Source organism: Microcaecilia unicolor, chromosome 3 (genome assembly GCF_901765095.1).
Source record: "Microcaecilia unicolor chromosome 3, aMicUni1.1, whole genome shotgun sequence".
NCBI lineage: Eukaryota > Metazoa > Chordata > Amphibia > Gymnophiona > Siphonopidae > Microcaecilia > Microcaecilia unicolor.
In genome coordinates this window covers 380,489,939-380,507,451 of record NC_044033.1, presented here as the reverse complement: position 1 = coordinate 380,507,451, position 17,513 = coordinate 380,489,939, and the positions used below count along the sequence as shown (strand labels likewise).

The window sequence follows — 17,513 nt, the reverse complement described above, 5'->3', positions numbered from 1 at the left end:
CCAGGGTGGCGGGGGAGTAGGTGGTGGAGAGTGAGGGGTCAGTCACAAACAGAAGGAAGAAACCTCCATGGATGGAATGCACCAGGCAAAAAATAGTAGAGAAACAAAAAAGAAAAGCCTCTCGCAGATGGTGTCCAAAAACTTCTTTATTTCAGTAAACCTCAAGAGCAATAAAGGAGATATGACACAACTTGTGTTTCGGCCCTACTGGCCTGCATCAGGGGTCTAAAAAAATACAGAAAATACAACCAAATAAACATCTGAAACATATATATAAATGATACATGAAAATAAAATTATATATATAATAATATTATATACATAAAAAACTTGGATCATACATAAAGATAAAATAATATATAAAGAAAAGGGACCTAGAAATTTGTCATATCTTACATATTCCCAGAAAGATCATAAAAAACGTCTCCTATTGACAATACAAAAACGTGTATAAAATGAAAAAGTTTTAAAAATACACAAATAAACATATTTAAGAGATACATAAAGGTCACATGAAGATCATAAGATATGTAACAAATTGGGCTGTGTTCGCATTAGAGCACTACAACTGCTAGCATGGCTTAGTAAACAAGGGGGTTTGACACATTACATTTTGTACTTTTGAGATGAGACTCGACGCAGAATTCATTTTTATACCTTTCTCCATGCATTTATTTCTTTATTATTTTTTAGACACAGCTTTTATGGTCTTTTTAGCATTTTTTAGTATACTTTTTTGTCCATGTGCCATGAGATCTATGTACTAATATTTTAGAGGAACATCTTGACGTAATTTAAATGTGCCTATTTTTGGACACTCCACATGGGCACCCTTTGTTTTGGTAAGAATTTTTTGACGAGATTCTTGATGTTTGTTTCTCAACCTCAACATAGTTAGGGCCCTGTTTACTAAGCCACACTGTAGGCGTGCTAGCATTTTTAGCACACACTAATGCTAGAGAAACCCATATATTCCTATGGGTGTCTCTAGCATTAGCGTGTGCTAAAAACACACAGTAAACAAACAGGACCCTACGCATAGGCGCCCGGTATAAGAGGCTTGGACAGGCTAAGCCTCCCCTGCTGTGCTCTGAGAGGTTTAAATTGTTGATTTACCTCCATCCTCACAGCAGGAGCTGCAGTGAAAGCCCTCTAGCCTTGTGTAACCAATTGTAGAAATTGGTTTATGGTTTGTTTACCTTACTGCTGGGAGAGCAGGGGGAGGGGGGGGGAGTTGGCTGGGTTGCCAGGGAGATATTTAAGGAGGATGACTTCCTGACCTACACTGAGAACAGATAGCAGCAGAATCGGACAACCAGACAACAAAGGTAGAAAAGATCATTTTATTTTCATTATAGTGTTTGGAATATGTTCACTTTGAGAATCAGGTGCTCAACATTAAAAGTTTATATTTATTTACTTATTTATGGCATTTTATCCCACATTAAACATAAATTAGGGTGTTTTGTGGCTCTACATGAGAATTGTGATGATATGATCCCTTGTTTCATATTGTTGACGGTTTGCATTTTCCGTATGGGTGGTATATTTGTGTATTAGGTTCTGCCCACTGTAATATTTATGGTACAGTAAGGTTCTGAGTGTGTTTTTGCACAAAGTTGTGCATAGTGTTTTGCAGTTGAGCGATTGTGCTTAGAATATGCTTTGAGCAACCACTTTATTCTTTGACATATGATACATATCTAATATCTAAATTTAATAAAAGGTATTAATTGTGACTTTTATTTTTATTTATTTTTTTCTGTGTGTTATCAGACAATTATGGATTGAAGCTCCACCCCTGGCCCCACCCCTAACCCCCGCCCCCTTTAGCCTCCCCAAACTGTTGGGCCACTGACCGCCTATGACCCTACATTTTTTAGATAGTTTTTACCTTTTCAGACACTTTTGAACATTTCTCCATTTAGGGCCCCTATCATTTCACTTTTACTTCATTTTTTTGCCTTATTTTGTAAGTAACATAGCAATTCACTGTTTGTTGAAACACACTGTTTTATATCATATCTGAGTGGAGTATTTTCGAGTCATGCTTTTACGTATGTTTTTCATTTTTATTCACAATCCAGTTGTTGTTTGCGCCACTAGCAAGTCTGCATTATTCAAAATTTCAAAAAAATTCATACCTTATGATTCACTCTTTATACGCCCATTATTTCTCTTGAATTTTCATGGATTTGTTTATATATTGTGAGCTCACAATATGTCATGTTCATGTACTGCATATTGGGGACATGTTACAAAGGCATGGCGAGTAAAAGGAGCCCTAATAACATAAGCGTTGCCATACTAGGACAGATGAAGGTCCATTAAGCTCAATATCCTGTTTCCAACAGTGGCAATCTAGGTCACAAGTACCTGGCAAGATCCCAGAACAGCAAAACAGATTTTATGATGCTTATCCTAGAATATGCAGGGGGTTTTTCCAAGACCCTCTTAATAATAGGTTATGGACGTTTTTTTTTTTAAGGAAACTGTCCAAACTTTTTTTAAACCCTGCTAAGCTAACTGCTTAGATCACATTTTCTGGTAACAAATTTCAGACTCATTGAGTGAAGACATATTTTCTATGATTTGTTTTAAATTTCATTGCATGCCCCCTAGTCCTTGTATTTTTAGAAAGAGTAAAGAGTGATTCATGTCTACTTGTTCAAATCCACTCAACATTTTATAGACCTCTATCATATCTCCCCTCAGCCATCTATTTTCCAACCTGAACAGTCCTAGCCGCTTTAGCCATTCCTCATAGCGAAGTCATCCCATCCCCTTTATCAATTTTGCTGCCCTTCTCTATACCTTTTCTAATTCTGCTATATCTTTTTTGAGATATGGTGACCAAAATTGCACACAATTTTTCGAGGTGCGGTCGCACCATGGAGCAATACAAAGGCATTACGATATTCTCAATTTTATTCTGTATTCCTTTCCTAATTTTTATTTATTTATTTATTTATTACATTTGTACCCCACATTTTGCCACCTATTTGCAGGCTCAATGTGGCTTACATAATACCGTAAAGGCATTTGCCAGTCGGTGGATAACAAATACAAGGTTGTATTGTGGTCAAATGAGGTAGGCGTGTGTCAGGCACCGTGAAGGTCGAAGGGAATGAAGATTGTATATTGTCCAGTACGATCATTGGTTGTGCTGCGTTGCTGGGTGTGGGATTTTACGTTGGATCAGTGAGGTAAGCCTTTTTGAAGAGGTTGGTTTTTAGTGATTTTCTGAAGTTTAGATGGTCATTAATTATTTTTACAGCTTTTGGGAGTCCATTCCATAGTTGTGCGCTTATGTAGGAGAAGGTGGATGCATAAGTTGTTTTGTATTTAAGTCCTTTGCAGTTTGGGTAATGTAAGTTTAGGTATGATCGTGATAATCCGATTCTGTTTCTGATTGGTAGATCTATGAGGTCTGTCATGTATCCTGGGAGTACGCTGTAGATACTTTTCTGGACAAGGTGCAGATTTTGAAGATGATCCATTCTTTGATTGGGAGCCAGCTTTCTTTACTGCAGCTGCACATTGAGCAGAGGGTTTCAACGTATCATCAACAATAATACCTAGATCCTTTTCCTGAGCGGCGACTCCTAATGTGGAACCTTGTATCACATTTGGGTTCCTCTTTCCTATATCCATCACCTTGCATTTGCTCACATTAAGGACTAGATTCTATATATCATGCCTAAAAAATCAGCGCTGAAATGAAATTTGCCTAAGCATATTCTATAAAATAAGCCTTCATTTCGGTGTGCTTTATAGAATAAGCCTAAATTTCTGTGCGGTATATAGAATACGCTGAGTGCTGCTCCACGTAACTAAATTTAGTCACAGGCAGTTGTGCCAAGTAAAACTTGGTGTTAATCCCGATGCCTAAATTATGCGCAGACCAAGTGTATTCTAAAACAGCGCACAGATTTTAGAAATATCCATGACCCACCCATTCCACTCCCATGGCCATGCCCCCTTTTCAACTACGTGACTTAGAATTTGCGTACATCACGTTACAGAATACACTTAGACAGTTCTGTGTGTAAAATCTAATTAATGCCAATTAGTGCTGATAATTGGTGGTTAACATCCAATCATTAATGCTGATTAGCTTGTTAACCTATTAGCTTATGCGCATTGTTATGGAATATGCTTCGATTTCCGTGCAAAAATCTCAGCGTGATATATAGAATCCTGATGTAAATGTCATCTGCCATTTGAATGCCCAATCTCGTAAGGTTCTCTTGCAATTTTTCACAATTCTCATGTGATTTAACAACTTTGAATAACTGTGTGTCACAAGCAAATTTAATCACCTCATTCATTATTCCTGTTTCTAGATCATTTATAAGTTTGTTAAGAAGTAGTGGTCCCAGCACTGACCCCGGGAGTACCCCAATATGTACGTTTCTCCGTTGAGAATATTGACCATTTAACCCTACTCTCTGGGTCCTTTTACTAAGCTGCAGTATAAAGTGTCTTTAACACACCTTTACACCAGTTTTTCCTGTGTGCCAGGGCCATTGTGTGTTGTTTTTACAGCAGGATGCCTGAGTGCGTCTTACGGTACACCATTTTAAGCTGTAGTAAGCATGTGCTACAGTGTATCAGGACTCCTCTGTTTTCTATCTTTTAACCAGTTCTGAATCCATAATAGGACACTGCCTCCTATCCCATGACTTTCTAATTTCCTTAGGAGTCATTCTTGAGGTACTTTACAAATGCCTTCTGAAAATCCAAATACACAATATCCACTGGCTTAGTTTTATCCAAATGTTTATTTACCCCTTCAAGGAAATGTAGCAGATTGGTGAGGCAAGATTTCCCTTGACTAAATCCATGTTGGCTTTGTCTCATTAATCCATGCCTATGTATATATTCTGTAATTTTAAGTGGATGGGGATGGGATTTGATATACTGCCTTTCTGTAGTTACAATCAATGTGGTTTACATGTTATATACAGGTAGTTATTTTGTACTTGGGGCAATGAAGGGTTAGGTGACTTGCCCAGAGTTTCAAGGAGCTACAGTGGGAATCAAACCCAGTTCCCCTAGTTTTCAGGCAACTGCACTAACTAGCACCAATGTCAGGTTCACTAGTTTATAATTTCCCAGGTCACCTCTGGAGCCCTTTGTAAAAACTGATGTTACATTGGCCACCCTCCATTTTTTTAGAACTTCCAACATATTCTGCACCAAAGAGTTCTTTTCATGTATCAGCTTATATGCTAATGTACTGAAACATTCCAGCTTCGGTCACAAAGCCATTGGGATGTATCAAGGAGAGATATTTTTGAAAGACATCCAAGTCAAATTAGAGATGTCCAAGTCAGAATGTCTCAAACAGACATCCACCTCGCATGTATTTTTAAACAAGAAAAATGTCAAGATTCCTGTTCAAATGCACGTTGGATGAACGTGTGTGTGCTGGAGATGTCCGGCATGAACTGCCATTTTATAAATTGGAACAACCAAACTATGAATGGGAAAAAACAAGGGTCATGGACCTCTGTCTGGTAGCATTCTTAGAAAATGGCCACACAGACCTCCATACAGAATAGAGGAGCAGCCTAGTGGTTAGTGCAGTGGACTGTGAGCCAAGGAACTCAAGTTCAAATCACACTTTAACACTTTTGTTTTGTAAATGTGAGCCCTTCGGAAACAACAACATACCTACTGTACCTGAATGTACTTGTGGATTTGTTAATGGTATCATCTCAAAGTCGTAAGTTAGGCTCCTCTAGAACTTTATGTCTAGATTTTCCTTCATCTGAAAATGTACGTTATAAGTCTGTTCATGATAGTTTATTCTCAGTTCAAGGAGCTAGACTGGAATTCACTACCTTTGGAAGCAGGTGTTACCTTTTCCTCATTTTTGGAAATTTCTAAAAACCTACCTTTTTGAATCTTAATAATTTTGTAATGCTTGGTAATTATTGGGTTCGGTAGAAATATAATTAATGTAATATGTCATTTTTAATTTGTCACTCTTCAAGAGAAGGGTTTTTATTAGAACTTCTAAACTGCCTAGATGTCCATTGAGGATAGTATGAGTGGTATATAAGACATAATAGCATAGCATAGTATACACCACTTCTATAGCTTTTAGGCTTGCAGGTGGCTTATATATTTAGATACAGTAGATATTTTTCAGTTTCTGGAGGGCTCACAGTTACAAAAAGTAAAAATAAATTTTTAAAAAGCCAAAGTGGGATTTAGACCTGAGTCCCTTGGTTTACAGTCCCCTGCACTAGCCACTAGGCTGCTCCTCGGACTTCCTTCCTGCTTTGTTAAGAATGTCCATAATACCTGAAGCTGTCATAGAGCCTGGTATCCCCTTTTGGTTTCACTATCAGGGAAGATGGACAGGGCAACAGCCACTGAGGGATTAAGGAGGTGTCATACCTTTATCAATCAGAGCACCTTTTTGTACCCTGGATGTGTCTGAAATAGGTCTAAATAAGGACATCTTTCTTTTTAGACATGGACATTTCTTCCCCTTCAGTAATTGCTCTTGGATGTCCAGATTTCAGGCCCTCCCCAATCCCACCCAAGATATGCCCACAACATGCTTCCTTGCTATTTGGACATACTGCAGTGTTGGACGTCCTTTTTTTGTATTTGCAAAATTGGTACAGGTTTGGCTTTTTGAGATGTCCATATGCTTCGAAAAATAAGCACCAAAGTGGTAGGGAGGCTTGTAAGTGGTAGGAATTATAACAGAAAACCAGGTTTTGCCCTGCAACGGGGAGTGTTAAAACAATTTTAGGGGTGCAAGGTTTGTCAGATGGCATGCCATATCATGGATAGAGTTTCATGGGTGCCATATAGCCTTCAAAACTGGGGACTGGGGAAAATGGTAAAACCTTTTAAACTATCTGTTTCCAGGAAACCAGCTTCTAAGATACTGACTTGATGATTTCTATTATTTTAAGGAGTGGGGAGCAGGTAGATTTTGAATTACCCCTCATACCTGGCTGAAATCCAAAATGTAGCAAGATTTCATGCTACTGACCCTCAGGAATAAGCAGTGGCTTAGTACTTGTATTTCATTATCCTCCTGTGCTTGAATAAACCCAGCTTAGGAGTGGGTTGGAAAGCTGAAATGTTCTATTGTTGAACATGAGCTAACCAGATGTGATGGTTACTCTCCAGCTGTATCCTGTTGGGCTGTGCAGTAACAGAAACTGAGACCTCTTTAGACCTTAGAAAACATATACAAGGGTTCTGTTAAGCTGCTTGGCAAGATCTTAAAATCAGAAAGAGTACCAAAACAAAACCCTCCAAAATTTAATGGAGCAGAGGTTATGTTATAAAGGTGCTACATAAGGAACTCTTTTATTTTAGCAGTGGCTGCAACCAGATGAAGAAGAGGCCCTCCTCAGCCGTGGGATACAAGAGACCAATCAGCCAGTTTGCAAGAGTTGCCATGGTGATGGGATCTCATCCTAGATACCGGGTGAGTGACAGCTGCTGAGAGCTCAATGTATTATGCTTGGGTGGGAAGGTTGTACAGAATAGTAGGAAGGTTCTCCATGGATAAGAAGATCTTCTAGCCACACAGATGAATTGACGTCACAGTGACGTGACCAATCCGGTCCTTCTTCAAGCTATGCAAGCTTTAAAAGCCTGTGCATGTCCCTATCTGCCCACCTAAATACCAATTATATATAGTACAGAACCACAACCCCTTACTCAGTTTTATTTAGTCCGTGGTTGCAGAACAACCCGTGATGCAGAATTGTACTACCCTGGATACTCTAGAAACTGATAAACATCACCTTCATAAATCTAATTACAAAAAGCTACCTTACTATTCCTCCAGATCTCGTTTTCATCAATGCAGATCTTATGCCCCTATCAGATCATCCTATAAACCCAAATTTCGACATCAGCATATATCCAATATACTAGTATTAGGAGACATTAACCTTCACCTAGAAGACCCAAATTCTACCAACACATGAGAATGTAAGGAATTTCTCCACTTGTGGGATCTCAAATGGCCACAAATGGAAGCAACCCATGTCAAAAGGCACACACTCAACCTCATCTCACACAAACTGTCAACAGACCAGAACCTAATAATAACAGATATTAAATGGACAGAAACACCATGGACCAATCACTACAAACTAAGCCTATCCCTAAAATGGCGGAAGAAGGGTTCAAACCGCACACAAGAACACACAACCTACAGCACAAGAGGCCAAATAGACTCAAAAACATTCTGGCAACAGATATACAATAATGAATGGACAGCACAAACGGACTCCAAATACTAGACGAAATAGCACCCTTACGAACAAGAACCTCACGTAGGCATAACTCCATACCATGGTTCAACGATGAACAGAAAACACTAAAAACACAATCCAGGAAACTCGAACGAGCATGGAAAAAAATAAAAGATGAACATACACTCAATGCATGGAAACAAATACAAAGAAAATACAAATACTCAATAAGACAGACCAAAAGGTCACACTATAAAACTAAAATAGGGCCAGATTACAAAGACACGAAGAAACTATACCAACTCGTGAACAAACTACTAGACATCACAGTGGTCACTACAACCAATACAGACATTCCATCTGCAGACAAACTTGCTAAATACTTCAATGAAAAAATTGCAAATCTATGCAACACTCTACCTCAGGTCAATACCGATATTGAAAACTTCATCAATGGCTTGGACGCCTGATCCACATCTACCTCATTTGACCACAATATAACTTTGTATCTGCTATCAACCAAATTGGCAAACGCCTCTACGGTACTATGTAAGCCACATTGAACCTGCAAATAGGTGGGAAAATGTGGGGTACAAATGTAACAAATAATAATAATAATAACCCTTGGAGAATACCCAGCTGACCGAACTTGGTCAAACTTCGCTCTCCTCACCGCCGAAACAGTTACCCAGGCGATCAAAAGGCTCTCCAACACCCACTGTAAATTGAATACCTGCCCCAGCTACCTAATAAAATCCGCCCCTGACCGCTTCATAGCAGACCTCACATCTCACCTAAACTACATGCTTCAACAAGGTCTCTTCCCTAAGGAAAATGGCAACATCCTACTCACCCCAATACCAAAAGATACCAAGAAAAATACAAATGAAATCACGAACTACTGCCCAGTAGCATCTATCCCACTGGTAATCAAATTGATGGAAACATGGTAACCAAGAAAGCACAAAGGCAGACGGTCTGCAAACTCCAAGGTGGAAAATGAACAGAGCAGATCGTTTAACAGGCAAAAAAAGATGATTTATTAATGGAAAACAAATTGTACAATATGTATACACACAAACAACCCGACACAGGCCGTGTTTCGCCCAACAGGGCTGCTTCAGGGGCTATACGATAGTCCTTCGCTATCAAATGTGAGGACAAATATGAAATGTCCTGCCTATAAATATAAAGAAGATCACTTTAATCTGAAAAAAATAGCTGGATCAGAGATGCCAAAACATGAACTGCTGACTTGAGATCAGTACTACAGTCTCATATCCCTGAAATCGCTGGATTTCAGAGATATGAGACTGTAGTACTGATCTCAAGTCAGCAGTTCATGTTTTGGCATCTCTGATCCAGCTGTTTTTTTCAGATTAAAGTGATCTTCTTTATATTTATAGGCAGGACATTTCATATTTGTCCTCACATTTGATAGCGAAGGACTATCGTATAGCCCCTGAAGTAGCCCTGTTGGGCGAAACACGGCCTGTGTCGGGCTGTTTGTGTGTATACATATTGTACAATTTGTTTTCCATTAATAAATCATCTTTTTTTGCCTGTTAAACGATCTGCTCTGTTCATTTTCCACCAAGCATGGTAACCAAACAACTTACTGATTATATAAACAAATTCTCAATATTACATGAATCACAATCAGGATTCCGCTCCCTCCATAGCACTGAAACAGTACTAATTACTCTCCTAGCCAAATTCAAACAGGAAATAGCAACAGGTAAAAGCATACTTCTCCTCCAATTCGACATGTCTAGTACATTCGACATGGTAAACCATAATATACTACTAAGACTCCTAGATTACTTCGGGATCGGAGGAAATATACTTAGTTGGATCAAGGGTTTCCTCACCACTAGAACACATCAAATGAAATCAAATTCAAACATATCACCGTGGAAAGCAGACTGCGGAGTACCTCAAGGATCACCACTATCACCGATCCTTTTCAACCTAATGATGACCCCACTAGCCAAGTCCTTATCCGACCAAGGCCTTAACCCTTTCATCTTTGCAGACGATGTCACAATATACATTCCTTACAAATATGATCTGACAGAGATCACCAACGAAATTAAGCTCAGCTTGAGCATCATGAACTCATGGGCAAATGCATTTCAACTAAAACTCAATACAGAAAAAAAACACTGTCTCATCCTCTCATCCCAATAAAACGTGAACAACCCCACAAATATAAACACCCCAGATTACACCCTCCCCATCTCAGACAGCCTGAAAATCCTCGGCGTTACAATCGACCACAACCTTACACTAGAGAGCCATGTGAAATCTACAACAAAGAAAATGTTCCACTCAATGTGGAAACTCAAACGCGTGAAACCATTCTTCCCAAGGGAAACATTTCGCAACCTGATACAATCAATGGTTCTAAGCCATATAGACTACTGCAATGGAATTTATGCAGGATGCAAAGAACAACTCATAAAGAAACTTCAGACTGCTCAAAACACGGCAGCCTGGCTTATATTTGGAAAAACGCAATTCAAAAGCGCCAGACCCCGCCAAGAAAAATTGCACTGGCTCCCAATCAAAGAACGCATTGCTTTCAAAATCTACACCCTGGTTCATAAAATTATCTACGACGAGGCCCCGGGATACATGACAGACCTCATCGACCTACCAATCAGAAATTCCCCCGAAGCATACAAGGCTCTAAAGTGTTGATAGAATGTATCTGCTATGGCTGGATGCTTATGTGTAATAGTAACATAGTAACATAGTATAGTAATTACTCCATTCTGGCCCCAAATCACAGGTATAAAACGGGATTTTCTACTATGCTTCATTATTTGTACAAGCAGTCACCCTATGCGTTCTCCATGTTTGTAAAACTTATATTTGCGATAGAACAATGACTTCATTGTGCGTTCATGCAATAAGCTATGTAATGCTACTCTTGTGGCTGTCACAGTTTCATATGTTGCATTTGTAGGGTGCCGGATATATTTCCGTTTGAGCGCGCGTAGTTTACATTCTAAGTCTACTATGCCCCTTGTTAATCATTTATTCCGCCCTGCCACATACGCTATTATGTCTCCCTTAAGGACCGCCTTAGCTGTGGACCAGAATAGAATAGGGTCATCAGTATGCTGTTGATTAAAGTCTGCAAAATCTTGCCGTTTGCTCTGCAAGTACTGCACAAACTCCTGGAAAGAATATCGATATGCTGGAAATCTCCAGCTGGGCATTTGTTGGAATTGTTGGGCGGCCTCCAAGTCTATCCACACCAGTGTATGATCTGATATCTCCTCTGGTCCTATGACCACAGACACCACCTCTTTGAATATCTCCCTGGAGACAAAGATATAATCTAAACATGATAACATGTGGTGCGCTCTGGAAGTATGCATGTAATCCCTTTCTTCCGGATGTAGCAGGTGCCATGGATCCACCATCCCCAGCGCCGTGCAAAAATGTTCAAGCACAGATGGAGGTGGTGAATATTTGGGCCTTGGAGGATCTGAATGATCCAGTTGGGGCTCCAAAACTAGATTCATGTCACCTGCTACAATCAGGAGCAATTGTGAGTGTTGTTGACAAGTGGCGAGTAGTCGAGGGTAGAATGTATCAGACGGGACCGCTGGAGCATATGCTGCCACTAACATGACCTCTCTGCCCTGCATGTTTAGCTGCAGTCCCACATACCTGCCCTCTCCTCCCTCAAACAACAATTTAGCCTAACACGCAAAAGACTTACGTAATAAGATTGCTACTCCCCCTCTCTGCCTGATTGCAGGGGAACAATATACTTCCCCAACCCACCGACATTTCAACTTTAGGTGTTCCTCTGCTAACAGCCTAGTTTCTTGCAGGCACACCACATCTGCTTTACATCTGTTCAAGGCTGCTATTATTTTTGCTCTTTTGATTGGGGACAAAATCCCCCCCCATGTTCCAAAAAACTATGTGGGTCGTGTGCGCTAAAGATTTATCCAGTATACACAATTATCTTGGTCTATAAAATGACAACAAACATATCCAAAGGCCCGGGGCGCCCAGCCTCATCCAGGAGCTGCTCCATTGTCTTCCCAGTGCATACACAGTGGCCCCCTCCCCTCTCACACTGAACCAGAAGCATGCATTCCAAGTTACAAGATACCTCCCCAAACCTTTTCCCCAGTGTACAGATGATATACCCTGCCCACTCCCTCCTCCCCTTTCCTTCGTTGCATACAGTGAACCCAAAACCTCAGTTTGCTACCCCCTCTCTCCCTCCCTCATACTCCACAACAATACTCTGTTAATATCCATCTGGTCTCAGATAGATATGGGGATCTACTTAATGCAAGAAGTCCCATATCCATCCAAGGTTAAACATCGCATACATTCCTAGTAAGAACATCAGCATTATACTTATCTACTGTGCCCACTCAAATCACATATCAGCATATAATCCCACTGTTTCAAGAATGTCCAGCCTGAGCATGTTCAATTCTTTTGCCGTCTCCAGTGTAGCAAAGGAGTGCCATTGTCCTTGCACTTGAACTTTTGAGAAGCGCTGGGTATAGCTGCATGAAATGCATGTTTTTCTCATGGAGGTGGCTGCAGTGCGGCGAAAACGGTAACCCTGCAAGATCTCAGTTTTATGAGTATAGTTGTATACTTTAATTATCACTGCACATGGCAATTGCCAGCCATTTTGTTGTTTTCCCACGCAGTGAGCACGTGTTACGTCCCTCACCTGTTCGACGCTCCTCCCGACTAAGTCATTCCGCAGCTCCGTCCAAAAGGGACAAGGTTCAGTCTTGGGAGGGTCTGTTTCAGTTTCCTAAATCTGGCAGCCGTCATCCGGCTTGGAGCAAGAGCAGCAGCCATCTTGGCTAGCGCAGGAGGGGGCAGCCATCTTGTCTAAACGAGAACAGGAAGGAACTCCATATCTGGTCTTGGGAGGATCTCCTATGGGGGCTGCCATGTTGGATTCACCTGAGTTTGGTTTGCTCTGATTGCTTCACTATTTAAAGCACTGCCTCCAGGCCTTCTTTGCTTCGGCCTCAATTGTTCTGAGGAGTTGCTGTCGGAGTGCTGTTCGCCGGCTATCTTCTGTTCCTGATTTCCTGTGTACCGGACTTTGGCTAGTTTCTTGGATTTTGCTTGTTTGCTGCCTGCCTTGACCCTGGACTGATTTTTGGCTATTCTTGCCTATTCAGAGTTCTGGTGCTGGACTGTGTCTGTTTCCTGCCATCCTGGTCAGCGGCTGTGCAACCCCGCTGGTTCCAGAAGTCTTGGTGGCCACCTGCAGCTGAGAGCTCAACTCTCGGTGAACGGTGGTCGCTTCCCAGGTGAAGCTAGGGGTTGTCTGGCTGCCTGACCGAGTATGGCATCTCTCCATCTCAGCCGTGCTCAGTCGGGGCACAGGGGCTCACTACTACCGGGTCATAACAGCACGCTCCAAACACAGCGGCCCTGTCCTGACACCGCAAACTCCGTTGCAAGCCAGCGCTCAAGCACCGAGGCCAACACTTTATCACTCACTGACTCTGGTAGGCCTATGATCCGTAAGTTGGACTGGTGAGATCGGTTTTCCAGGTCGTTGATTTTTTCTGTTAAGCTCTGTACTGCACCTTGTAATGCTTTCACAGCTTCTGCCATCACGGGAGACACGTCTTCAAGAGCTGATATTCTCTCCTCTAGTTCTCCTGTACGCTTACTGGCGTCTGCCAAAATGCTTTCAAAGTTTTTAAACTGGTCCGAGAGATGTTCTAGCTTGGGCTCCATCGCTTTCTGCACTGCGGTCGTCAATTGCCTCTTCACCAGTCTTCTACGTAGGTTACTTACGTCAGACGAGGGCGGGCCCAGGAGGAAAGGAGAGATGTCCGAAGACTGGCGAAGAGGCAATCAGCTGTTCTTCTTGCCTGTGCAGCGCCTTCACACAGAGGTGAGAGGTGCTGCACGAGCCCGGTAAGATGGAGGGGGGCCCGGTGGAGGGGGGGAGTGGCGGCGACGACCTTGGGGGGCGGCAGGGGCGGGGCACGGGGTCGGAGGATGGCGGGAGGCGAAGCTGGGGAGAAAGAGAGGAAAGGAGGGGGGCCGGGGCTGCTAAAGTTTTGATTTTTATGCAGGGGGAAGCGGGGAGCAGCGGTGACCTCGGGAGGGGGGGGCAACGCGGTCCATAAAGGACGTGTTTGTTTTTGGGTTCTTTTTTTGTTTTTTTATGTTTGTGGCATGCGCAGTGCAGCCAGCATAACACTTGACTGCTCTGCACATGCTTTACTGGCCAATTACCAGCGTTTTTAACGAAGGGTTAGTGAACGCAAGTGAGCTGCAACGAACAGCTCATTTGCATTCCCTATCCTTCGTGCATAGCCGTTCCGTACCGATTCGTTATGGAATTCGGTACGGAACGGCTCTAACGAGGACTTTTGTGCATCTTGGCCTTAGTCTTTTTCAGTGCCGGTCTCCGGCTCTTTCGCTCACTTCGTTGATCTGTGCTGTGAGTCCGACGTGCTGGACATCAGGACTCACAGCACGGATCAGCAAAGTGAGCGAACGCGCCGGACACCGGTGCTGAAGAAGAGTAAGGCTGGCAGGGGTTGGGGTCCCCCGCCAGCAAAGGTACCTTGTGGCGGCGGCTGGGGGCTCGAAAGTGGAGGGGGCTAGGACTAAATCTGTGGGGGCTCATGCCCCCATGGCCCCACCTAGCTACGCCCCTGGTGAGGGACTGGCAAACTGCAGGACTCCAAAGAATCTGCCTCTCCCTAGCAGTTGAAAACACAATATTGAATCCCCCAATCCCCCACTGGCAGTAATGCAGATAGAAGACTCCTGCTCAGCTTAGAGGGAACAGTGGTCAGCATCTCAAAACAAGACTCAGTGCAGCCACCACAGGGTGACAGTCACTCATGTGGCTTAAAGTCTGCTGCATGTCGCCCCTCTGAACTTCAGAGAGGTGAGTCACAGTAGGTCTTGAGCATATGTGAATGCTCAAGGCACTGTACAGGCCACCCTAAATCTTGTTTAGAAACACTAACTGCCATGCTGATGCCACCCACCAAATTGCGCTTCCTTGAAAGATGTAGGGAGAGGAAGGGAGGAGAGGTTGGATACCTTAGGGAGGGCGGATAGGGAAGAGGCTTGACACCTTGATGAGGGGTAGGAAAGGGGAGAGACTGGACAGGTGTTGGTAGGGAAGGGGGGAGGTTGGATACTTGGGGGATAAGGAAGGAGGGATGGTGGACATGAGGATAAAGAGCCTTGAGCTGTCCCTGAGGTGGGTGTGCACAACTGAATGCTTACCTAGTGTGTGAGATCCCTTAGGCAGGGCACCATGGCTAGGGGTAGCTGGTTCCTTTCTCAGGGCTGCCCAGAAGGGGTAGAAGGGGAGGGGCAAAAATTCCCCAGGGTCTGACCTTCAAGGGGAGTCTGGCACCCGCCAGACACTAGCATGGCTCTCCTGCTCCTGTGTGCTACAGAGCAGAGTTATCATGTTAACTCTGCTCTGCCGAACACAGGTCCTTCTTTCTGCCACATCCCACCTCCTGTGTAAAGTACTTCCTGTTTGGACACGGCAGCAGAGTGGAGCTAGCAGGAGAGAAGACAACAAGTAAGCAGGCCTGGGGGGGGGGGGCAGTACATGGGCCTGGAGGGAGGCGGTGCATGGGCTGAGGGGAATGTTTGCCCCGGACCAGCTTTTTCTCTCGGCAGCCCTGTCCTTTCTGTGTTTTTCTGGCTGCTGCTGCTGGGTAACCCTGATGACCTTTGTTAACAGCCTGAATTTGTGAGTTGGTTTGCAGTAATGGATTTGAGTTTGTTAATGCTGTGCTATACATTATTGGCTTGACATGCTGTGAGGGATTCAGATAACTGACATTCTCAGAAAATGGAGTCAGTGATGTTGGAAGCAAGGTAGCTTAATTTTAAATCAAACAACTTACGGTAAACACAGTCAACTCCATGGGCGCCCGGTATAAGAGGCTTGGGGAGGCTAAGCCTACCTAGCCCAACTGCTGCCCCCACCCCGCGAGCTGCAGACGTCCCCATCTGCCCTCAGCTGCCATTTCCTGCCTTCTTCCAGCCCCACCGATCCCCCGATCCCCGCTCCCCCCGGTCGCCTCCCCCCCCCCCACCCGAGGTCACCTGGCCCCCCCCCTCCATCGCTCCCAGAACTAACCTGAAGCTCCGTTCACCTTCGCAAGTTTGGATTCGGAGCAGCAAGCAACAGCAGGGCAGACCTCTCCTTCCTTCCGTGCCCCACCCTCGCCTGACGTTATGTTACGTCAGGCGAGGACGGGACACGGAAGGAAGGAGAGGTCTGCCATGCTGCTGCTCCAATCCGAACTTGCGAAGGTGAAAGGAGCTTCAGGTTAGTTCCAGGAGCGACGGAGGGGGGGGGCCCGGCGACCTCGGGTGAGGGGGGGCGCGACCTCGGGTGGCTCTCGGCGGCCCTGCTTAAAAAAAAAGTTTGGTAGGTCTTACTTTTGGGGGGATGTCTTATATTTTAAATTTGCAGGAAAACCCCGGTAGGTCTTATTTTTGGGGTAGGTCCTATTTTTGGGGAAACACGGTATCTCTGTCTGGTCGGTAATAAAAGGAGCTCATTGTGAACACTATCTACCCAAAAGGTTGTTTTGTGGCTTGGTATGATCGTGTTTTCAATATGGTAATACTACTACGGCCCAGCTAAGGAACAGCCAGGTTATTTTGAGTTAGTCTTCACTGGACCAAACTTGCTTTCCTTGTGCCACCATCACTATCCAGCAGGTAGGCAGTGTCTTAAAAGATGGAGGAGAAAGGATTAAAAAAAAAAAAAAAACATTTATCACACATTCCAAGCAAAGTAGGCTTACATTTCAAAATACACTATGACAGAATAATAGAATTCAGTTATATCATGGGAACAAATAGATGGATATGTCTGAAACATTTGAGATTAGCATATATATGATATGTACCCAACTGAGCATTTAAAAGTTTGTCCTTTAATGATACCATATGTTCAGAAATCCATAGCCATTTAGTATAGGTAATTATTCAAATATTATCACATTCATACACCAGAACAGGCATCCATCCATCACATCACATTGCAAAAGAAAACAACTTCTACAGCGTACGTCCAAATTTTAATTTTTATTTCCTTATTTCTTTCTTCCAAAATTCCAGACAGCACATGTACAGATCAGTAGGAGGACCCAAAGCACTCCAAAACAAGTAAAGTCAGAAACAACACAGTTTATTGTTCAACCACCCTTAGGATTTACCTTGGGTTTAAAAAGCAAAACCATGTGCATATCC

General features: G+C 43.1%; 1 protein-coding gene across 1 annotated transcript in view; it reads left to right on the top strand.

Moving 5' to 3' along the window:
* KIF3C (kinesin family member 3C) overlaps nucleotides 1–17,513 on the top strand; it is a 178,390-nt gene that overhangs the window by 150,317 nt on the left and 10,560 nt on the right. Inside the window, exon 6 of the mRNA XM_030195540.1 lies at nucleotides 7,357–7,465. Within this exon, the coding sequence (XP_030051400.1) occupies nucleotides 7,357–7,465 (109 nt within the window). The remainder of the gene's footprint in view (nucleotides 1–7,356; nucleotides 7,466–17,513) is intronic.